The 25410-nt window shown below is 37.2% G+C and overlaps 1 protein-coding gene across 1 annotated transcript in view; it reads left to right on the forward strand.

Annotated features, from left to right (window-relative positions):
- Positions 1-25410, forward strand: part of PPME1 (protein phosphatase methylesterase 1) — a 76288-nt gene that overhangs the window by 37488 nt on the left and 13390 nt on the right. Inside the window, exons 4-9 of the mRNA XM_022593795.3 lie at positions 7071-7128; positions 7592-7643; positions 13297-13451; positions 14346-14436; positions 18762-18827; positions 24246-24369. Coding sequence (XP_022449503.1) covers positions 7071-7128; positions 7592-7643; positions 13297-13451; positions 14346-14436; positions 18762-18827; positions 24246-24369 — 546 coding nt within the window. The remainder of the gene's footprint in view (positions 1-7070; positions 7129-7591; positions 7644-13296; positions 13452-14345; positions 14437-18761; positions 18828-24245; positions 24370-25410) is intronic.

Consider the following 25410-nt stretch of genomic DNA (forward strand, 5'->3'; position numbering starts at 1 on the left):
GACCTGACACAGCCAAATAAATAAATATTTTTTTAAAAAAAGCACTCAGTTGTTAGATGAGTTTATAGCATCTATGTACAAGATACAAAAGTAACAGAGGAGGGAATTATTAACTCTGATGATGGTTGAGGGGGGAGATTAAAGAAAGTTTCATAAGAGAAGGGACATCTGGGCTTTAAAGACTGAATAGAAATTAGATTAGTAGAGAGGCATTTCAAGGAGAGATGAGTACAAAGGCAGTGAAGAGTGTAACAGTGAAGTATGTTTTGGAAGTTATAAGTAGCTCGAGTATAAAGTATAAGGGTAGGGAGCAGGGAAAGAGGTGACTAGAGAGATCACAGGAACAAAATTATGGGAGGGCCTTGTATGCCTGGCTAGGGAATTGCACCCCTATCCTTTAGTTCAGGGTAATAGAGGGAGCTATTTTTAAACACAAAACTTCTCCTGTCCATAAACTTATTTTAGGCATGTCAGAATTAGAGAAGGGGTATGGAAAGTCTGATTTGCATGAAACAATTGCAAACACACCGAGATTGTAAAGTTCTGGGAAACTGAGCATTATGATACACATCTACCTACTTGTGTAATTGAGTATCGCTGTTTTAGGCAATGGGAAGTCATTGAAGAGCTTTAGAATAATCAGGATGCTAGTATAGATGATGGGTTGGGCAGGAGACATAAATGGAGACAGCGAGACTAGTTAAAAGGCTGTCTCTTATTAATTCTAAATATTTGATACCTTATGGAATGTTAGTTTCTTTTCCCAAGGAGAAAGTTTAATTAAAATTTTTCACCACATAAAAGTACTACTTAGAGTAGTACTGTTTTAAGTTACCCAATTCATTTGTGAAGGTAACATCAGTCTAATACCAAAACCAGGCAAAGACTGCAAGAAAACTGTGAGCCAATTTCGGTTATAAAATAGATGCAAAATCCTAAATAAAATAACAGCAGATCGACTCCAGTAGTGTAGTAAAATAGTAATACATTGACCAACTAGGTTTTATCCCAGGAATGTGAGAATGGTCCAGCATTAGAAAATCTATCAGTGTAATTAACCTCTCGCCTCATTTGATACGAAAAAAGGACTTGATCAAGTACAACACCCAGTATGTTGAAAACTCTTGGCAATTAGGAATAGATGAAAAACTTTCTTAACTTTATTAAGTTTATATACCAGAAAATTACATAAATATACCTAGTGGTAAAACAGACACTTTTAAAGTCAGAGACAAGAAAGGGGTGCTATTTTCAACAGTATACTGGAGCTTCTAGCCAAACAATAAAACAAGAAGGAAAAATGAGTTTTAAAGTTTTGAAAAGAGTGAGAACTGTCATTACTTGTAAATACTGTCTCTCTAGAAAACCAAAGAAAATCAACTGGCAAACTACTAGTGAAGCCATAGTTTACAAAGTAAATACAAAAAAATCTACTTTTCCTAAATATTAGCAATTACTGGATTTGGAAATATAAGAGGAAAAATTATTCTATCCATAAAAGTGACAAAACTATAAAATAACTGGGAATAAGTCTTATTTGTTTTAACTTATAAGACATTTATGGAGGAAACAGTACAGAAGAATATAAAGGAAAACCTGAATAGAGAAATAAATCATGTTCCTGTATGAATCTAACTCCCCTAAATCTCAATGGGATTTTTCATGAGACTAAAATTCACACAGAATAAATGCTCAGTGATTGCTGAGATAATTTTGAAAAAGAGCAAGAGGGAAGGGACTTGCCCTCTCATATATCAGAACATATTCTAAAACTCTATCAATAGTATGGTTATTGGCAGAAAGAATCAAGAAATAGGCCCATGTTTAAAAATAAGTTAATATAAAAAAACCCAAATGGATTAAACTACTGAATTTAAAAAACAAACTGTAAGAATATTCATATATGACCTTGGAGCAGCCAGAAGAAGAAAAAGCCATAAAAGAAAGGTTGATAAATTCAACTTTGCCAAAATGAAAAACTCCTAGACAAGATATCTTAAAATTAAAACACAAGCTATGTGCTAGGTAAAAAGTATTTGAAATACGTGCAATATGAATAACAGACAAAGGGTTAACAGTTTCATTATATTAAAAAAAACTACCGGGACTTCCCTGATGGTCCAGTGGTTAAGAATCCGCCTTCCAATGCAGGGGACACAGGTTTGATCCCTGGTTGGGGAACTAAGATCCCACACGCTGTGGGGCAACTAAGCCTGTGCGCTCTAGAGCTCGCGTGCCACAACTAGAGAGCCCACAAGTCCACGTGCCCTGGAGCCCACACGCTGCAACTACTGTGCCCGCGTGCTCTGGAGCCTGTGTGCCACAACTAGAGAGAAGCCCGTGCATCGCAATGAAGAGCCTGCGCACCGCAACGAAGACTCCACACAGCCAAATAAATAAACATTAAAAAAAAAACAACTCTCAAAAAGCAGTAAGAAAAAGATAATCCGGTAGAAAAATGAGCAAGAGATACGAAGTGGTAGTTCACAGAAGAGGAAATATAAATAACTGATAAACTTATAAAAATGGGTCTACCTTACTATTTTTTTAACGTTTTTATTGGAGTATAATTGCTTTACTATGGTGTGTTAGTTTTTGCTTTATAACAAAGTGAATCAGTTATACATATATCCCCATATCTCTACCTTACTATTAATGAGTAAAATATAAACTAAAATAAAAGAATACCACTTTTCACTTATCAGATTAGCCAACATTATAAAGTTTGAGGATTTTATGTGTCTGTGAGGATACCTATTTCTCCACACCTTCACCAATACCTCTCAGAACCTGTTTTGTCAGCAACAAAATTTGGGCTAATATTTTCCCAGCCTACTTCTCAGGGAGATAATTTAGTGAGATAATAAAGTGGTACAGAATACCCAGATCTAACTTCCAGTCTTGACTCTTATTCTCTACTCTAGAGCTAGGCTAAACTTTGTACATTAGAATCACTTGGGGAACTCTAAAATGCGTTGATATCCTGGACCCCTACCCAGATCACTTAAATCAGAATTTCTGGTGGGTTAGTACCTGGGTAGCAGTATTTCCTGAAGCTCCTTATGTGATTCTGTTATGCAACCAGGGTTGTGAACCACCTGGAATCAGGCTGTTCAGACTTTAATTTTGGCCTCACCACTTATTAGCTGTTTGTCCCTGGGCAAGTTACCAAACCTCTGTGTAAAATGTTCTCACTTGTAACATGATGAAAATTGTATCTAAATAAAAGAGTTGTGAGGAGAAAGTTAGATAATTCATTTGAAGCAATTAGATTGGTGCCTGATACATAGTAAGATTTAATAAAAATTACATTCTACTGTTGTTGCTGTTATTACTAACACCACAACTTCTATTGAGAAAATGGTTGGATAAGTCTAGTTCTTAAATAGCTGCTTTTTACTCAACCATTCCAGAAGTGGCAGAGTTGTACTATTTGAAGTGAGATCTAGAGGCATAGACATGCTCTCACAATTTTTCATTATCTATAAAATGTATTACTTTCTGAATTTACTTTGCTCATTCATTGATTACTAGTCTTCCTCCACCAAACTAGAATGTAAACGTCATGGGAGCAGGAACATTGACTGTCTTTTTCATACTGTAACCCCATTACTCAATTGGTGCCAGACTTTTAGCAGATGTACTTTAGATTTGTTAAATAAGTGAGTGAAAAATCTGTTTTTAGTATTATTGTCGGTGTTTTCTGACAGACACATAAGATTTTGAATTCTTGCTTTCAATTTAAAATTGGAATTGACATTTACTGCCTTCAAATGAATATTTTGTTGCTGTTTTGTGGACCTAGTTTTACCTTTCTTTTTTAAAGTACAGCAATCAGGCAAATTTGACACTATCTTTGCCACTTAATTTTATTTCCAAAATACAGATTTGTTTTTGGCATTTAAAGCTTTAGTACCACCATAATGCATTAAATAACTCCTGTAAATTAGCTTTCAGGAGCAAATAGCAAAGTATATTAGAATTTTAGTCCTTTGTTCTCTTTAAAGATATTCATTAGTTAGAGTAATGGAAGTAGAAACAGACTTGATTTTCTAGGTGATTTTTAAAATATGATTAAATACACTAACAATGAATTATCTGGAAAAGAAATAAAGAAAACAATCCCATTTACAATAGCATCAGAAAATAAAATGCTTAGGAATAAATTTAACCAAGGAGGTGAAAGATCTGTACATTGAAAATTATAAGACATTGATGAAAGAAATTGAAGAAGACACAAACAAATAGATAGCCCATGTTCATGGATCATGAGAATTAATATTGTTAAAATGTCTGTACTACACAAAGCCATCTACAGATTCAATGCAATCCCCTTCAAAATTCCAATGACATTTTTCACAGAAATAGAAAAAACAATCCTAAAATTTCTGTGGAACAACAAAAGACCCCAGGTAGCCAAAGCAATCCTGAGAAAGAACAAAGCTAGAGACAACACAATTCCTGATCTCAAACTTTATTACAAAGTTATAGTAGTCAAAATAATATTGTACTGGCATGAAAATAGAAACATAGGCCAATGGAACAGAATTGAAACCTCAGGAATAAACCCACACATATACAATCAACTAATAATTGACAAGGGATCCAAGAAGACTCAATGAGGAAAAGATAATCTCTAAAATAAATGGTGTTGGGAAAACTGAATAACTCCATGCAGAAGAATGAAATTAGACCCCTATCTTACATCACTCACAAAAATTACTTTGAAATGGATTAAAAACTTAAATGTAAGACCTGAACCTATAAAACTACTGAAAGAAAACAAGGAGAAAGCCCTGTGGCAGTGATTTTTGGATATGGCACCAAAAGTGCAAGCAACAAAAGCAATAATAAACAAGTTGGGACTACATCAAACTAAAAAGCTTCTGCACAGAAAAAAAAAAAAAAAGAAAGAAAAAAAAAGTCAGCAAAATAAAAATGCAGCCTACAGAATGGGAGAAAATATTTGCAGACCATTTATCTGATAAGGGATTAATATCCAAAATATATAAGGGACTCATACAATTCAATAGCAAAAAAAACCAATCCAATTTAAAAGTGGACAAAAGACTTGAATAGACATTTTTCCAAAGAAGACATACAAATGGCAACCAGGTGCGTGAAAAGATAGTCACTATCACTAATCATCAGGAAAATGCAAATCAAAACCACAATGAGTTATCACCTCACACCTATTAAAATGGCTATTAAAAAGGCAAGAAACAAGTGTTGATGAGCCTGTAGAGAAAAAGGAACCCTTCTGCACTGTTGATGGGAATGTAAATTGGTATAGCCAAACTATGGAAAACAGTATGGAGTTTCTTCAAAAAATTAAAAATAGTACTCCTGTAAGATCCAGCAATTCCACTTCTGTATATCTGCAAGAAATGAAAAAATGATCTTGAAGAGATAGCTGCACCTCCATGTGCACAGCAATGTCATTTGCAATAACCACAACATGGAAACAACCTAAGCATCAATCAGTGGATGAATGGATAAAGAAAATGTCACACACACACACACACAGAGGAATATTCAGCCATGACAAAGGGAATCCTGCCTTTTGCAATAACATGGAGGACCTTGAGGGCATTATGCTAGGTGAAATAAGATAGAGAAAGACAAATATTGTGGAATATAAAATGTATACGTGGAATCTAAAAATGCTGAATTCATGAAATAGAGATTAGAATGGTGGTTGTCAAGGGCTGGGAGGTGAGGGAAATGGGGAGATGTCGGTGAAAGGGTACAAACTCCCAGCTATAAGATGAATTCGTTCTGGGGATCTAATGTACAGGATGGTGACTGTAATTAATTATACAGTATTAATACTTGAAAGTTGTTAAGAGAGTAGATCTTAAATGTTGTGTCCCCCCCACACACACACACAAATGGTAATTATGTGAGGGGATGGAGATTATTGTGGTAACCATTTTGCATTATACACATATATCAAATTATCCCATTGAACACCTTAAACTTACATATGTTATAAATCAATAATATTTTGACAGAGCTGGGGAAAATGATCATAGGAAATATCCAAAGAGATGACATATGGATGGCAAATCAGAGGAGTTTTTTCTCCTCTCTTATTAATTTTCTAAATTTTCAACATTTTTATGATGTGAATATATTCAAAATATGTTTTAATCAGTTAAAAATAAAATGAGGGGAAAATGTGATTTAAGAGTTCTGATTTGTTTTATGGTATACATTGACTGTTATGTTAGTAACTTACCTTGATTCTGGTCTTATTTTTGTTACTAGTTGCATGACCCTGAGCAAATAATTTCCTTTCTCTTGACTTCAGTTTCCTCATTCATAAAATGTAAGAGTTAGCCTAGATAGTTTTCTTATCTTATTCTTAAAAGTTAAAAAAGTGTTGATGACATTTACTAACACCAATTGTGATATATTATTGTCAAAGAAACTAGTTCATTTGAGGAAGAAGATCCTCAATTATTTCAGGCTTTTTTAAACCTCAGAAATTATACTTCCTCATGATATTATGATTTCTTTTTCAATATATTTTTGTTTAACTGGTACAAACTTATGTGTATTCCTGCTCTGTCTTAAGTGAATCTTTGGTAGATTTCATGACTTGTGCTGCTTTCAAGGTTATTTCATGATCTGGGTGTCACATTTGTGTGATATCCTGAGCCTAGATATAAACTGACTCATGGTCCTTATCTAGAGAATTTCCCTTCCAGATTAGGGAAAAGATAACCAGTGAGTATGGATGAAAATCATAAGTAATAGTAAAGCTCAGAGGGTCATTGTATAAAGGTGCTTATTCTGTTTTATGAAAAGCTAGGAAGAGTTAAGTTTTAAAGAGGGATTTAGGTGGAGAAAGCCATATTTTGAAGTTGGGATATAACCAGAATATGCACACAAAAAGCAGAGAATCATTATTTTTAAAATTTTGCTTTAAAGTGGAAAGTCTCTTGATTCTCTTGAGATCCTTGAATTCTGATGGCAGTTCATCTGACAAAGTTATCATTGGTAATGGGGAAAGATTTGCTAACCCAGATGTATCTGAATACTTTTCCTTTTCCTCTTCCTCCTAGGCAGCAATCATTAGTAGGGTTCAATGTAGGATTGTGGCTTTGGATCTTCGAGGTCATGGTGAGTGAAGTTCTTAATTAGTCACTGACTCAATGATATATTTGCCAAGCCCTTTGAATAGTGTTAAATATTACAGATTTCATTGTGGCCTGGGCTGTTCCATTTGTGCATTTAGAGGGAAGTCCTAGCTTTCAGTTTTCATAAATATTTTTATACACACATATATATATATATATATATATATATATAGTTGTTTAGCTAAGAAAATGTCCACTAACGTAACCAAATTCTGATGCTGGTGATGTATGAGGAATGTGGAAAAATCTTTGCTACTGTAATTATCCTTCTTCAGATGGCCAACTATAAAGATACGTCTGTAACAGAAAATCCTTGCTATGCCCATCATATACCATTATAAAATTCCCATTTCATTATCCCAAGGTGAGATTTTTTGAAAGCAAATACTCTTGCTTTTATGATTTATCTTCATGGGAATTTTATTTTTAAAATATTTTCTTTTTAGGTGAAACAAAAGTCAAGAATTCTGAAGACCTGTCTGCAGAAACCATGGCAAAGTAAGTAATCTAATACTGTTTATACAATTACCTGGCTTCCATTACTATTATAAATAATAGTATATCTTTATCGCTCTCCTGGTGAGATTGTTGAACAACAAATAACACAGAGAAAATTTTACTTCTTTTCTCTTTCCTCTATATCTGGTGTTTCTTTACTATTTAATATTGAAAGAAACCTCCATCTTCCTTGGTATATTCAATGTGATGGTCATCACTTAAAGCATTTGAAAATTCTTAAAGGCACAGTTTAGTTTGTGTTGGCTTTTGAAAAGTTTTCTTCTGTTGACAGAGTTGAATAGAATCTGAATATCTATTGGGGACCCATGCTTGAAAAGTAGTTGTATGCAAAGGGCTCTGTAAGACGTTAAGATATCCTGCCCACATTCTTTGTCAAGCGTTATAGTAAGACAAAAACAGGGTATTAAAGAATAACTGATTATACCCTGGGCCTCAAAGTAAAAGATGAGTATAGCACATGCAGTGGCTCTCAAACCTGGCCACTCATCAGAATCATCTGAGAAGTGATTGAAGTACAGATGATTTGGCCCTACCCCAGACCTATTGAATTAGTGCTTCTACCAGTGGGTCTGGGCATTTAGATTTTGATAAATTTCTATAAAGGAATCTGATGCAGCCAGTCCCATGACTGGTGTTTGGAGACCACTATTCTATATTGTAAACAGGATTTTTCCAACTACCCTGCTTTTAATACGTACTCTCTCATGTGCTTAATGCATGCTCTCTCAAGTGTATTTTTGGCACCAAAAATATCTTGTCCCTTTTTACTTTAGCAGCTTTAATCCATGAGTAAACTATTCTTCCTTCAGAACCCAGTCATGTGACCATAATTGTATTGTTATAGTAGGTGTTATTTATGTATTGTATAGTAGGTGCTATTTATGTGCTTCATCAAGTGTAAATTAAACATTTGTTAAGGATAAATTAATTATTTTAATTAGTCTGTAGTGTAAATATTATCACTTTTTTGCCAATGAGAAAACTGGCTCCGATGGGTTGAATAACTGCATGAGGTCCCACAGTTAATAGACTAGAATTGTGATCATTCAACCATAGTGCTTGGCAGAGAGAGAGAAACAACACTGTGAGAGGACCATTCCACTCAATAAACATGTGCCTGAGAAACCATGAAAAGAGAGCCAAGAATCTGCTCCCTCAGTTGTTCCTTTGTAAGGTGAGAACAATAAAGCCCAAAATAATCAAGCTTGTTAGTGATACCTATAGAAAGATTTGTGAATAAGTTTTAAAGCGTTTCTTGACTGTTGACAAAAAAGTGAAATACATCATCTAAGTGGCCAGGCAGTCAGACAAGGGTGATGATGGCTTGACTGACATTCAAGAAGAAATTAAAGAATTAATTGATGACCTTAAGGAAACATTGCCTAATAATGTATCAGTCTGGGACAATCAGGAGAGAGAAACCACACAGTAATTTAAACAAGGAAAGTTTAATATAAAGATTTGTTAACTGTAACAGGATTGGAGTACTGAGGAATTGGCTAGTAAGAAGTAAGGAATAGAGGGTTAATTAACTTGATTGTGGGAATCATGTCACAGTGTATATGTATGTCAAATCATCACATCATATACTTTAAATATATTACAATTTTACTTATCAGTTATATCTCAGAAAGCTGGAAAAAAACTTGAAAAACAGAGAGAAGTAAAGACTAGGAATAGCAGACGTAAGAAGCAGCCACTTCATATTTCCCCTCAGACTGAGATGGAACCTGAGTGGAAGAGGTTGAGATCTAGACCTTGTTGGAGAAGGCACAATGGTGGCTTACTGAAGGCAGAGAAGTCACTTGGATACTATGTTACATGGCAGAACTTGTCAGAAATCTGCCCTTTAGGGTGCAGGAGAAGCTGTTCACAGGGAGGTATCTCACCAGTGGCACTTTGCAACAAAAATATTGGGGGTGGTTCCAGAGATCTGCTGTACAACATAATGCCTACAGTTGTTTTTTTTTTTTAATTTATTTATTTAATTTATTTATTTTTGGCTGCTTTGGGTCTTCGTTGCTGCTTTCTCTAGTTGCAGTGAGCGGGGGCTACTCTTTGTTGTGGTGCGGGTGCTTCTCATTGCAGTGGCTTCTCTTGTTGCAGAGCTGGCTCTAGGTGCATGGGCTTCAGTAGTTGTGCACACGGGCACAGTAGTTGCGGCTTGCAGGCTCTAGAGTGCAAGCTCAGTAGTTGTGGCACACGGGCTGAGCTGCTCTGCGGCATGTGGAATCTTCCCGGACCAGGGCTCAAACCTGTGTCCGCTGCGTTGGCAGGCGGATTCTTAACCACTGCACTACCAGGGAAGCCCCAATTATGCACCATTTTTAATATACCAATTATACTTCAATAAAGCTAGAAGGGACCAACAAACACATGAAAGGATGCTCAGTATCACTAATCATTAGGGAAATGCAAATCAAAACTACAATGAGGTATCACCTCACACCAGTCAGAATGGCCATCATCAAAAAATCTACAAGCAAGAAATGCTGGAGAGGGTGTGGAGAAAAAGGAACCCTTTTACATTGTTGGTGGGAATGTAAATTGATACAGGCACTATGGAGAACAGTATGGAGGTTCCTTAAAAAAACTAAAAATAGAACTACCATATGACCCAGCAATCCCACTACTGGGCATATACCCTGAGAAAACCATAATTCAAAAAGAGACATGTACCACAGTGTTCATTGCAGCACTATTTACAACAGCCAGGACATGGAAGTAACCTAAATGTCCATCGACAGATGATGGATAAAGAAGATGTGGCAAATATATACAATGGAATATTACTCAGCCATAAAAAAAATGAAATGTTGTTATTTGTAGTGAGGTGGATGGACCTAGAGTCTGTCATACAGAGTGAAGTAAGTCAGGAAGAGAAAACTAAATACCATATGCTAACACATATGTATGGAATCTCAAAAAAAAAAATGGTTCCGAAGAACCTAGGCGTAGGACAGAAATAAAGACACAGACATAGAGAATGGACTTGAGGACACAGGGAGTGGGAGGGTAAGCTGGGACAAAGTGAGACAGTGGCACTATATACACTACCAAATGTAAAGTAGATAGCTAGTGGGAAGCAGCCACATAGCACAGGGAGATCAGCTCTGTGCTTTGTGACCACCTAGAGGGGTGGGATAAGGAGGGTGGGAGTGAGACCCAAGAGGGAGGAGGTATGGGGATATATGTATACGTATAGCTGATTCACTTTGTTATACAGCAGAAACTAACACACCATTGTAAAGCAATTATACTCCAAGAAAGATGTTAAAAAAGAAAGAAAAACATTTTGCTAAACATTAAAAAAAAAAGATGTTAAAAAAAAACAAAAACAAAGATGAACTTCCCATTAGGTTCAAACAGCTCCCTATACCCCTCCTTCATAGTATTATCCCAGTTTATACTTGGATTTTCAGTACCTCTTTGCTCACTTCCCCTCCCTGCAAACGTAAGCTCCATGAAGAAGGGGACTTGTCGTCCCTTTTTACCGCTGTACCCCCAGACCTGCCACAGTACCTGGCCTGTGTAGAAACTCAACAGTGACTTAATAAATGGATAAGTGAGTCCTACTACAAAAAAAAAAAAAGCTAGAGGAGGAAAAGGAACATTGGGGATGGAGGGATGGAGTGCTTGGAGACGCCTCCTGTGTTGCAGGAGCTAGGCCCTGGGGAAGCTGTGTGTGCTTCAGGTCTTGAGTGCTACACAAACTACAGGAGCTTGTGGAGTCAGTGCAAACCAGGAACAAAACCCTCTTTTTCTGCAGTATCTCTCCTTTGCCCCCTATTGGCATAGCTTAACATCTTGCTGGCTGGCAAAGGAAAACTATTTAAAAGCCTCACCCAGTTTTGCAGAACATGAAATAAAGGGTGAATGAGAGCCAAGAGACAATAAGTTGCTAACTCACACAAAAAGTTAAAAAGAAAATAAATGATTAAAACTTCTATAATAGATGAAGATAATTACTAAAAATCAGAAGAGCCAACAAGTTGGATTCTTGCTGAAATAGTTGAAGCAATAAAACATTTATATTGTTTCTGAGTCCAATCATTCTATGAAACAAAAATCTCAAAATGGGCATCTTAATGGGCAATTAGAGGGGTTTTCAAGTAGCACTGACAGCATGATTTTTGCCTTTGACATCAACTTCAGAACCTAAACCTTACATAAAATGCAACTCCACTGAAAGTAGAAGAGCCAAGATCTGAGTTACTCTTATACTCCTTTTTCTGTTATGTCTGTGATATGCTATACTGCTTCTCAGGAAATGAGCTAGTATTAATAAATATGATAGAATCCCCCTAGAAGTCATCTACCAAAATTGTGGTACATCCAGTTACTGACTAGATAATCTTTCATAGCATCCTTTTATTTTACTCATTATTTCTGTTATGAACCAAAAATTTTAGCCTTAAATTTAACTCCAAAGGAATATTAAACTATTATTTGTTTTCGCTTATAAAATTGCGTGGCTTTATCTCGCATTTAGATTGTCTGCAGATGCTACCGCTACCCTATTCACATCTGTAATTGTTGTATGAGATTTTTAAGATTAATTCCTTCATAAATAATTAATAACATTTACCTTTGCCATTCTGAATACTGTGGAGACCATATCTGAATGGCTGTGTCCCTACATTCACAACTGCTATATTTGGCTAACATTGTGTGAGTGCCTGAGATATGTAGTGACACTCAGCAAGACAAAACTGTCTTTTGAAGTTGACTGACTCACCCACTCACAAAAGAAGACAGTAGAGACAGTGGTCTCTAGAAACACACCTTACTTACCTATTGCTATAGCATAGAAGGCCCATATGCAAATAAAAACCAAAGTTCCTGCTTTACTTCTCATTTTCAAAGCTTTGAGGTTTGACTTTGTTAAATAGATCCACTCATAAAGACTGGAACAGAAGCCAATAAAAATTAGCTTTGAACATGTTTCTAGTTTCTCAGAACACCAAATTTGTGTTCATACTTCAAACAACTTTACATAACAAATTGTAAATAATAGTTAACGTTTGAATAGCACTTTACTCTTTTCAAAGTAGTTTTACATTCAGTGTCTCAGTTAATCCTCAAAGCAATCCAGAATAGTAACTGATATTCTTATCTTCATTTTATAGATGTTGAAACTTTATCTGAGAGATTAAGTAGCTAATCCAAGTCCACATAGTAAAAAATAAACTGGGGCTGCAATTCATCTTGTGACGTCAAACTTTACTACATTACAATGCTTAAAATTGTTTTCCTGTTTTATGGATGGGGAAACTGAGGCATAGAGCAGTTAAATGATTTGTCCAGAGTTTCAAGCTTAGGTTTAAAATAAAGGTATATGTTTATGTAATTGTACTAAATGTGTGGAATAGTGAAGGTGTGATGTAAAGGAAAATTAGAAAATTTTGGTTCTTAGTCCTTAAACTTCCATTTATCAGAAGAGCTAGCTGTGTGGCTACACTGCGGGGCTGGGGTGTTAGGACGTTTACGTAGGTACATTTGCAAGATAGTCCAGTAGACCTTTACAGTCCTAGGACTGTTAGTTACAGATCAAAAGAGAGAGTTAGGAAATAAAACTATCTTTACAGTGTTGTCAGAGTACATTCCATGCTTTTTTTCCTTCTCTTTGCAGAGATGTTGGCAATGTGGTTGAAGCCATGTATGGGGACCTTCCTCCTCCAATTATGCTCATTGGACATAGCATGGGTGGTGCTATTGCAGTCCACACAGCATCATCCAACCTGGTACCAAGCCTCTTGGGTCTGTGCATGATCGATGTTGTGGAAGGTAAGTTTTTTAGTGCTGAGCAAATCAAAATCTTTGACTTACAGAAAGCATCCATGGTAGATTATTGTTATTTTGTTTTTATTTATTATATATGACTTCTCTCATCTCGAAGTATGTTCCTCTGTCTTTTATATCTTTTTTTTAATGTTATTTTGTGGCAGAGGCATTCCCAGTATTTTTTTATTGGGATACAATTGACATATAACTTTGCATTAGTTTCAGCTGTACAAAATAATGATTTAATACATGTATATATTGTGAAATGATCACCACAATATATCTAGTTAACATCTATCACCACACATAGTTACATATTTTTTTTCTTGTGATGAGAACTTTTAAGATCTATTCTCTTAGCAACTTTCAAATATGCAGTACAGTATTAACTATAGTCACCATGCTGTATGTTACATCCCTAGGACTTATTTATTTTATAACTGGAAGATCATACTTTTCACACCTTCACCCATTTTGCCCACACCCCACATTATGTAATAATTTTACATGTCATCAAAAACTCTTCATAAACATCTTTTATGGCTGCATAGTATTTCAGTTGTATGTATGTCCCATAATTTTATTTAACATATAAAAAGAAACTGCCATGTCTTTTATGACCCAGCATCAGAAGTCACACTATTGCTCATATAAGTCAGCCAGCCCTATTCAGTGTGGAGGGACTGTTGAATACCAGGAGGCAAAAACCACTGGAGGCCATCTTGGAAGCTGGCTATCACATCAGTCTTCTGAATTTTCTTAAACTGCTTCTTTTTTTTCCCCAAGTGCCACTTAATTCTGCTGTCATTGAGGGGAGATGTACACAGTTGACACATTAAGTATAAATGCTCAGAATATCTTAAGTGTTGTGGTTAAAATTTTTTGTTTAACATCTAGGTACAGCCATGGATGCACTTAATAGCATGCAGAATTTCTTACGTGGTCGTCCTAAAACCTTCAAGTCTCTGGAGAATGCTGTTGAATGGAGGTAACCCACAAATCTATATTGTCTATATTTTAAATGTTAGATTGTAGCTTTCCTTTTTCATCAGCTCAAGCACCAGGTTGAAAGGAATATTTTAGTTCCTATGCCTTAGCTTTATTGTAGTATCAGGTATGGAAACATTTACATAAGGAGCAGATTTTTAAAAAAATATTTTAAATGTTTCAGACTTGGCTCAGTTCTCTAAAACCCATCCTTTTTCCAATACACTATAGTACCTCCTAGAATCTTAATAATTATGGATCATCTGCTGTCTGGCTGTTCCCATCTCTAAGGTGGGAGTTTGGACTAAATGAGATTCTAAGGCCTTTTCCATCTCTGATGCTCCATGGCTCTAGATTCACTTTCTGTGTTCCAGAGAAGATGGAGAAACAGATGGTCGTGGGTTTCCTTTTCAGTTTTTATTTGGTTTTTGCATAAGTAAAAACCCTTTGGCTAAATGGTTCTCATAAAAATTACTGACAGAATTGGCTATGGCTTCCACTTAAGTAAAGGCTGTTCAGTTATTAATTATACACTAATTCAATCAATTATTTGAATATTTATTAAATGCATTTATATTTATTGAACACTTTGTGCTAAAGGGTAATGATTCAAAGATGAGTAAAGCACTATCCCTCCCCCCAGGATATCAGTCTTGGGATAAAATATCTTTAGTGTCCTGTCTTCCTACCTATCCCTCAAAATCCATTTCTAGTCCCCTCTTCAGAACCCTTCTTATAACTCCTACAAACCACCCAGGTCCCTCCTTCAGCAAAATTGCTAAAGACCTTTAAGCATGTATTATATTGTACTGTTTACCCCTTAAGTCTTCTAATCCTCCTTTAAGGGATATGCTTATATTGTTAATTTTCATTTCTGTCTTAATGCCCTTCCTGCATCATAAGGTCAGAAGCTATTCTCTATTTCTTTTGTACTTTCATATAGCATATAGCATACTGCTGGCTGCTTTAGCAGGCAGAATGTATCTGTTTACTGAGTCAGAGATATCAAGTGGAAATTAAGGACCTGGTAAATATATCCTGGGGATTCCTCCTAGGACAGAGGATCTCATGCCAAATATGGCTTGCCAGAATGATATTTGTGTTTGATATGGTTGCTTTTGCCTCCCTGTTCACTACTGTGATGCAAGATGTACTCTTGGAAGCACCAAAAATCTCTCCATCTTGAGCAGCCACACTGAGAATGCGGCTGCTGCCAGCTCAACATGAACCTTGGGCACCCTGCCTGCTTCCCCAGTAACAACTAGTGAGAAAATTATTCCAAATAACTTAAAATTTATTCAGTAAACATTTTTTTTTTTTCAGTACCTAAGATGTGTCAGTGCCTGATCTAAGAACTGGGGATGAATCAGGCTTAGTTCCTATCATCAAAAAACTGGGAACATACATAAAAGTAAATGCATAAACACACTACAATGAAGAAGGTACAGAAGACAGGCACCCAAACCAGCCTGGGGGTCATGATGAACCTTTTGTTAAGGGGAGACAGAGTCTTGATTCTAGTGCCAGATGTAGGGTAGAATAGACATTCCACTTGTTGAATGTTAAAATATTCTGGGTTCTATGAGAGCCATTGATTTCTAGACACTTTCTGAGCCTAAGAATCAGAAAGAATACAGTGAAGTTTTTGTTAATTATGTTTTGTGTCTGCTGGATATCTGAATCAAGTTTATGACTCATGGCCATTTTGGATATTCTAGATAATTTTTTTTTTAAAAAGTGTTGAAATACAAGACCAATCTATTTAAATTCAGTAAAGATTTAAAGCAAAGTGAATTTCTGCTTTTGCCCTCTTGGTCATCCAAATGAGAGGCAGTAGGGTGTAGTCATTAAGAGCCTGGGCTTTGAAATTTGAAAAAGAATAGATACAGGTGTACGTATAACTGAATCACTTTACTGTACACCTGAAACTAACACAACATTGTTAATCAACTATACCCCAATTTAAAAAGTTTAAAAAAAAAAAAAAAGAGCCTGGGCTTTGAGGTCTGATACGGATTTGCGTCTTGGTTCCACCACCTGGCTGTTCTGAGGAAAACAGAATAGGGGAAGGAGTGGAGAGTAGGGGTGATAACAAAAGTGAGAAATTGGTTAGGAAATAATTATAGCTGTAGGAAAGAGTAATGATGGTAATCATAGACTATGATGGCAACAGAGGAAGTTATGTGGTCATATTTGGAATGTATTTTGAAGGTAGAGCTGACAGAACTACCTTATGGATAGTGTGTTGGGAGAGGGGGTTGGGGGAGATGCAGTATTCAAGGATGACTTCTAGGCTTTTAGCCTAAGCAGTTGGTGAATGGTAGAGACGAAGAGCAGCAGATTTGAGAGCAGGGTATCAGGATTTTTGTTTGGATAAGCTGAAATGCTTATTATACATCTAAGTGAAAATGTTAAGTAGGCACTTGTATACACTAGTTAGAAGAGGTTGAGCTAGAGATAGATTGGAGAATCATCATCACATAGGTAACATTTAAAGCCAAAATATTGAATGCAGTCACCTAGTTGATAGAAAAAGATCCAAGAACTGAGCCTTGGGTTGCTCTACAATATTGAGAGCTTGGGAAGGAAAGGAAGATTCAACAAAAGAAACTGAAAAGACACAGTTGGTGAGATAGAAGGAAAGCAAGAGAGCAGCAGAGCAAGTGTTTATAGAAAGAAGGAGAGGGGATCTAGGTCAAATGCTGCTGAGAGATCAAGTAAGGTAAAGACTAAGAAATGACCATTAGGATGGTCATTGGCATGATGGAGGTGACCTTGACAAAGGAAATCTCAGAAAGTAGGAGATAAAAACCTGATATAAGTTGGGGATATTGGTTGAGGAAAGGATGGGAGGTGACAAAGTGGAGAAAGCATGTAAGATAACATTTTTGAGAAGTTTTGTTGTATAGGAGAGCAGAGAAATGGGTTAGTATCTAGAAGTGAATATGGGGTTGAAAATGTTTTTAAAGGCTAGAGAAGGTTTTTATTTTTATTTATTTTTTGATGTGTATCATTTAAAAAATATATTCATTCATTCATTAAAATTCATTCATTCATTTAGCTAGCTAGCTACCTGTGCTGGGATCTTTAGCTGTGGCATACAAACTCTCAGTTATAGCATGTGGGACCTAATTCCCTAACCAGGGATGGAACCTGGGCCCCCTGCATTGGGAGCGCAGAGTGTTAGCCACTGGACCACCAGGGAAGTCCCCTAGAGGATGTTTTTAAAGGATGTTTTATAGTATTCACTAGAGAAAAAAATAACGACATAAGGAAGAGACAGGATAAGTAAAGGAAACGAGGTCTTCATAAACAAGAGAGAATGGGAAACCAGTGCCCAACATTGGCCTTGAATAGGAACAGAGATATTTCACCTATTAAACAGTCTTCAAAGGCAGAGTATATGATTATAAATACTAGTGGATTTGTAGATTCAGTTTGTGGTAGAAAAACGACATAGTAGTTCTGATTGCCTCTGTTTATCATTAAAATAAGAAACAAAGTCATTATATAAGGGGGGGTACACTAAAATTGTATGTGATTTTTTGTTTGTTTTAAGCTAAAAAATGAGATTTGAAGAAATGTGTTCTTGTGGGCCTGCTTCAGGTGGTGTTTTCAGTTCCGCCTGGGACATGTAGTCTTTTTGCTTGGGCCTTAGCCAACTCTGAGAAGACTAATCTATATTTATAGAGTCAGAGCTCCTAAGTTCTATCATGGCATGGAAGACCCTCTAGGAGCTAGCCCCTGCATGCCTATCCTTATTCTGTCACACTACTCCTTTACTCTCCTCTGCTCCTCCTTGCACTCTGCCTTCTAAAATCATCATCCTGCTGACTTTTTCACATCACAGTGTCTTCATTCACAACGTGCCTTCTGCCTGTTTTGCTCTGACCACCAGCTTTTATCTTCCGCTTAACTTATCTTCAGTCCTCAGTTTAGGCAAGACATTTGGGAAGCTTTCTCTAACCTCATTTAGAATAAAGTGGTTCCTTTGAACCTTGCCTTATTATATTAAAATTATTTGTTGTGTTTCTTTCCCCCACTGAATTATGTGCTTCTTGAGCACAGGCCTGGCACATAGTATCCTACGGGTAAATATTTGCAGAACTGAAGTGATTTTAATGCCTTTACTTAATTTTTACTGCTTGGCTTATAGCCATAATAACCAGGTGGGAAGTAGTGGTAGTCTCCATGGTAAGCTACATTGGTAACCACACCTTTTTAGTAGATCGCACAGAATCTGCAGAATTATTGATTTGACCCTGGTGACATGATAAGATGGATGCTGAATAACCTCCTCTCTCCCGTCTCACTGTTCTCTTCTAGTGTGAAGAGTGGCCAGATTCGAAATCTGGAGTCTGCCCGTGTCTCAATGGTTGGCCAAGTCAAACAGTAGGTCTTATTTTGCCCCCTTGGGCTGGTTAGAGGCTGAAACAGGGTGAGGGAATTACAGATTGCTTTTATTGTCATATACCTATTCTACCATCTTGATGAATGCCTTCATTATTTTAGATAATTTTTATAAGTGAGCTCATTAGGGCCAGCTATATAGATTTTCTTTCTTCTTTTTTGAAGAAATCCCAAAGCCAAATAATGTCTTCTATATAATACTGGATTACCTTATTAGCACAACCGTAGGTGTTAAAAGGTGAAGAATACCAGAGAAAGGATGTTAAATTAAGTGTTCACTCTAGTGCTGGCAGCTATGGTTTCATTACTTTTTTTTTAACATCTTTATTGGAGTATAATTGCTTTACAATGGTGTGTTGGTTTCTGCTGTATAACAGAGTGAATCAGCTATATGTATACATATATCCCCATATCTCCTTCCTCTTGCGTCTCCCTCCCACCCTCCCTATCCCACCCCTCTAGGTGGTCACAAAGCACCGAGCTGATCTCCCTGTGCTATGCGGCTGCTTCCCACTAGCTATCTGTTTTACATTTGGTAGTGTATATATGTCCATGTAACTCTCTCACTTTGTCCCAGCTTACCCTTCCCACTCCCTGTGTCCTCAAGTCCATTCTCTATGTCTGCATCTTTATTCCTGTCCTGCCCCTAGGTTCTTCAGAGCCATTTTTTTTTTTAAGATTCCATATATATGTGTTAACATATGGTATTTGTTTTTCTCTTTCTGACTTACTTCACTCTGTATGACAGACTCTAGGTCCATCCACCTCACTACCAATAGTTCAATTTCATTTCTTTTTATGGCTGAGTAATATTCCATTGTATATATGTGCCACATCTTTATCCATTCATCTGTCAGTGGACACTTAGGTTGTTTCCATCTCCGGGCTATTGTAAATAGAGCTGCAGTGAACAGTGTGTTACATGTCTCTTTTTGAATTATGGTTTTCTCAGGGTATATGCCCAGTAGTGGGATTGCTGGGTCATATGGTAGTTCTATTTTTAGTTTTTTAAGGAACCTCCATACTGTTCTCCATAGTGGCTGTATCAGTTTACATTACCACCAACAGGGCAAGAGGGTTCCCTTTTCTCCACACCCTCTCCAGCATTTATTGTTTGTAGATTTTTTGATGACGGCCATTCTGACCGGTGTAAGGTGATAGATACCTCATTGTAGTTTTGTTTTGTTTTTAATTTATTTATTTTTGACTGCGTTGGGTCTTCGTTGCTGCACATAGGCTTTCTCTAGTTGTGGTGAGTGGGGGCTACTCTTCGTTGCAGTGCGTGGGCATCTCATTGGGGTGGCTTCTCTTGTTGCGGATCCTGGGCTCTAGGCACGTGAGCTTCAGTAGTTGTGTCATGTGGGCTCAGTAGTTGTGGCTCGCGGGCTCTAGAGCGCAAGCTCAGTAGTTGTGGCACATGGACTTAGTTGCTCCACGGCATGTGGGATCTTCCCAGACCAGGGCTTGAACCTGTATTCCCTGCATTGCAGGCAGATTCTTAACCACTGTGCCACCAGGGAAGCCCTCATTGTAGTTTTGATTTGCATTTCACTAATGATTAGTGATGTTGAGTGTTCTTTCATGTGTTTGTTGCCAATCTGTATATCTTCTTCGGAGAAATGTCTTTTTAGGTCTTCTGCCCATTTTTGGATTGGGTTGTTTTTTTTTTTTGATATTGAGCTGCATGAGCTGCTTGTATATTTTGGAGATTAATCCTTTGTCAGTTGCTTCATTTACAAATATTTTCTCCCATTCTGAGGGTTGTCTTTTCGTCTTGTTTATGGTTTCCTTTGCTGTGCAAAAGCTTTTAAGTCTCATTAGTTTCCATTTGTTTATTTTTGGTTTTTTTTGTTTGTTTGTTTGTTTGCAGTACGCGGCCCTCTCACTGTTGTGGCCTCTCCCGCTGCGGAGCACAGGCTCCAGACGCGCAGGCTCAGCGGCCATGGCTCACGGGCCTAGCCGCTCCGCAGCATGTGGGATCTTCCTGGACTGGGGCACGAACCCGAGTCCCCTGCATTAGCAGGTGGACTCTCAACCACTGCGCCACCAGGGAAGCCCTATTTTTGTTTTTATTTCCATTTCTTTAGGAGGTGGGTCAAAAAGGACCTTGCTGTGATTTATGCCATAAAGTGTTCTGCCTATTTTCCTCTAAGAATTTGATAGTGTCTGGCCTTACATTTAGGTCTTTAATCCATTTTGAGTTTATTTGTGTATGGTGTTAGGAAGTGTTCTAATTTCATTCTTTTACACGTAGCTGTCCAGTTTTCCCAGCCCCACTTATTGAAGAGGCTGTCTTTTCTCCATTGTATATTCTTGCCTCCTTTATCAAAGATGAGGTGACCATATCTGTGTGGGTTTATCTCTGGGCTCTCTGTCCTGTTTCATTGATATATATTTCTGTTTTTGTGCCAGTATATGGTTTTATTCTGATAAGAGTCTCCTTCTAAGCCAAACCTGGTTGTAAGGAAATTATATTATAAAAGCTTTCGCATAGCCTGGGTGAAAGCCAGATTTTAAGGTAGAGCTAAGATTATTTAGCCCAACTGATCCTCCTAGATAGGGTTACATCAGTCCTGGGTATTGCTGTATAGTCACAAAATAAACTTTAGGTGAATTGGGAAAATGTTGCCCACCAGGACAAACAGCACAAGAGTTGATGAAAATGATAATGGCATTATTGAATGCCTGCTATTTGCCAGGCACTGTGCAAGGTATTTTATATACACTATGTAAAATTTAAACCCTTGGGTAATGGAAATCTTTCAGACATACACAAGTAGAATAATATAATGAACCTCAATGTACCCATTGCCCATTTTCAACAGTTATGAACTCATGGACAGTCTTGTTTCATCTGTGCCCCTATTTACTTCCCCTAAGGACAAAATATATTGAAAGAAATTTCAGATAAACATAATTTCCTCTGTAAGATTTTGGCATGCTCTAAAAGGTAAGGACACTTTAAGCACAGTCACAAGACTGCTGTCACACCTAAAAAAATTAACAGTTCCTTAATATCATCAAAGGTCTTTAGTATTCACTTACCTGATTATCTCATACATTTTTTTAGTTCAAACCAGAATTATAATAGGGTAAATACATAGCAATTGATTGATAAATCTCTTAAGTATCTTTAATCTATAGGTTCCACTTCTCTCTCTCTCTCTTTTTTTTCCTGGCAATTTATTCATTGAGGAAACCTAGTTGTTTGCCCTTTAGAACTTCCCGCAATCTAGATTTGCTGATTGATTCCTCAAGGTGTAATTTAACATGTTCCTTTATTCCCTATATTTTCTGTAAATTGTTAGATCAGAGGTTTGATTGATCTTAGGTTTGTTTGTTGTTATTTTGGTTTTTTTTATTTGTTTGCAAGTATAGGTGACATCATATACTGCCATCAGGAGGCACATAATGGTCTGGTTGTCTCTTTTATTTTTTTAATGTTAGTAGCCATTGATGATCACTACCTAGATTCATTCATTCATTCATTCATTTGCACTATCTCATTTAATCCTTACCATACCTCTTCAAGGTAACTATCATTTTATAGGGGAGGAAATGGAAGTTCAGAAAGGTAAAGTGACTTTCCCGGGATCACTAGCTAATGAATGATAGAGCTCATATTCAAATTCCCGTGTATTTGACTTCAAGGCCTATATTATGGATTTTATATCCATAATGTAAAAAGGGAAAGGGAAATTTGCGTAGTAATATCTGGCAGGCACAATGCAGAGGTTTTAAATAAGCTGTGAGGCTGCTTACTTTTCAATGCTTAAATATTTTGAGATCTGACTTGTCTAAGCAGTGGTAAAGCATTTTGAAAGGGAGTTAATTTACATGGCTTGTATGCAGGTAGTTCGCTGATTTGTAAATTTTTACTTCACGTGGTGTTTTCTCTAAATATGTAAACCTATGTATGTAAGAGTCTGTGTGTTTTAATTGTGACATAGATATTCGCTGGAACCTTCTTGCCCTTCTTGATCTAGGTATAATTCTCTTGAACCTCTCATTCCACTCCCAAAGCACATGTTGTTTCTTTGATACTTTGACCTAGATGTGAAACCTGACACCCTAAGTTCCTAAGAAAACCCCCACTTAACAAAACACTTGTGAACATACAGGTCACTGAAGGTTTGGTAGAGGAGACAGAGAAGGAGAAGTTATTCTTAAAAATCCACCACTGAAGCTTGACTGACCCTTGAATTTATCCCAGTCTCTTTTTGTCTTGCTTGTTCTCTCTCCTTTCCTCCTTTCTCTCTCCCTTTTCAAGGGCAAAATAACATTATCATGCAGAGCAGACCTTGGCCCTAGCTGCTGCATAGGCTGTTGAGGTTTTACCTTTAACACTTGTCAATGTATTTTTTTCCGAGTTCTCTTTAAAAGGAATTATGGTACCAGCTGTTCCTATAATAATTTTTCTACCTAATTACATAATAGAGATAATATTTTTAGATGAAAAACAACAATAATTGGTTGCATCAGATGTGTTGATGTCTAAGGTTTATCTGGCCCTGGTTATTGTTTTTTTTTAATCTATTTTTTATTAATATATTTATTTTTATTTTTGTTTGCATTGGGTCTTCATTGCTGCACACGGGCTTTCTCTAGTTGCATCGAGCAAGGGCTACTCTTCGTTGTGGTGCGCGGGCGTCTCATTGCGGTGGCTTCTCATTGCAGAGCATGGTCTTCAGTAGTTGCAGCACGCAGGCTCAGCAGTTGTGGCTCGCAGGCTCTAGAGCGCAGGTTCAGTAGTTGTGGTGCACGGGCCTAGTTGCTCCGTGGCATGTGTGATCTTCCCGGACCAGGGCTCAAGCCCATGTCCCCTGCATTGGCAGGCAGACTCTCAACCACTACACCACCAGTGGCCCTGGTTACTGTAATTGCCAGTTTCTGTCAGCTCATTAAAAGTGGAGGCCCTTTACCAATCTGTTTGAGCCTTGTTCTACTACAGGCAGGGTACAGTAGAAAAGCACTATGTTTTAGAGTTAATTGGGCCTGGATCTGCCTCCCAGGCTTATCCACTCATGAGCTAAGTGATCCTGGACAATTTTTAACTCTTCAGAGCTACTTTATGGGATTGCTATGAGGATTATATAACGCCAATAAAACTCTTGTCACTATGCCTCAGGAAATGGTTACTCCCTTCTGTGGGTCAGTATTGCTGCAGGAACTGGGAACCAGCCCTTGGAGTATAGTCAAACATTGGTGATGACTTCCACAGTCCTGGTCAACTTTTGTACATTTTAAAATGCACGTTTTTCACACCCTCCTTCTCCCAGGAGCACTGTTAAGTTTAAACTAATATTTGATTATAAAAGGCCATAAATATCAGCATCTCTAAGGTAATTTGTGTGTAGAAGAGAGGTGTGTGATAACACTTTTTTTTTTTAAAAAACATAGGTGTGAAGGAATTACAAGTCCAGAAGGCTCCAAATCTATAGTAGAAGGAATCATAGAAGAAGAAGAAGAAGACGAAGAAGGAAGTGAGTCAGTAAACAAAAGGAAAAAGGAAGATGACATGGAGGTGGGTGAAAGCCTGAATACACTTGGAAGGATGGGTTAGGGAATGGTTCAAAAGTGTGTAAGGTGCGAAAGGGAGGTAACATTGTTCTTTTTGTCCATCGTTAGATATTTTAGGAGACGAAGATACCATCGTAATAGATACTTAGATTAACTGTAAGATATAAAGCACTGTTGATGGCTCTGACAAATTGGAACATAAAACTTACAGTACTACCCTACCCTCAAGCAGACTGCTTTCTCATCAGGCCCTTTCTCACCTCTGTACTTCTGTTCCTGTGATTTATCTCATGAGAAAATCCCATTTCGTACCAGTCTACCCTAAACTTATCCAGATCCTTCCCATCTTTCAAGGTGTATCTCCTTGGGGAAGCTTTCTGACCCCAGTTTATATTAGTCCCTCTGCAGTACAGCACTGAGAGCCTGTAGGACACACCTTAGCACTTTCTTTTCTGAAGTTGTGACCAAGTCATAGAACTGATTTTCATAAGCCACATTCAAAATATTATGGTTTTCTTATAGTCATCCCTAGAATGCAGATTCAGTGTCCTCTAATAACATAAGAATTGTCTCCCAACAAAAATATCCTATGTATTTTGAGGGCAGGAATTGATGTTCTGTGTGAATTTCCTTCAGTGTATAGCTCAGGGTTGTGTGCATAGTGAGTGTTCTGTGAGAACTTGCTGAGCAACTGATTTGAGGACACCAGTGGGAAGGGGTGCTTTTTCTGGGAAATGATGAGTGAGTGTGAGCCATAGACTTTCTGGGATGGATTATGAACATCTTACTAATGACAGGGAATTAGTAAGATGTTACTAATCTTACTTATGTATACTTGGTGTATACCACATATTCCTTTGCATTTGGAGATGCTAGTGTTAGCAAGGAAGAGGGTGCATTTTTTTTAAACAGTATTTTTAATTTAATGAGGATCTTCTTGTCATCCTTAAGATCGATGAATAATACTTTGTACCTTTTTGGAGTTTACAAAATTATAAATAATGCATGATCAGTTTGCCCTCCAACACTCTGTGAGACGAGGGGA

The sequence above is a fragment of the Delphinapterus leucas genome, chromosome 7, assembly GCF_059928025.1.
Source record: "Delphinapterus leucas isolate spDelLeu-1000000601 "Yukka" chromosome 7, BTC_Dleu_Yukka2, whole genome shotgun sequence".
Lineage (NCBI taxonomy): Eukaryota > Metazoa > Chordata > Mammalia > Artiodactyla > Monodontidae > Delphinapterus > Delphinapterus leucas.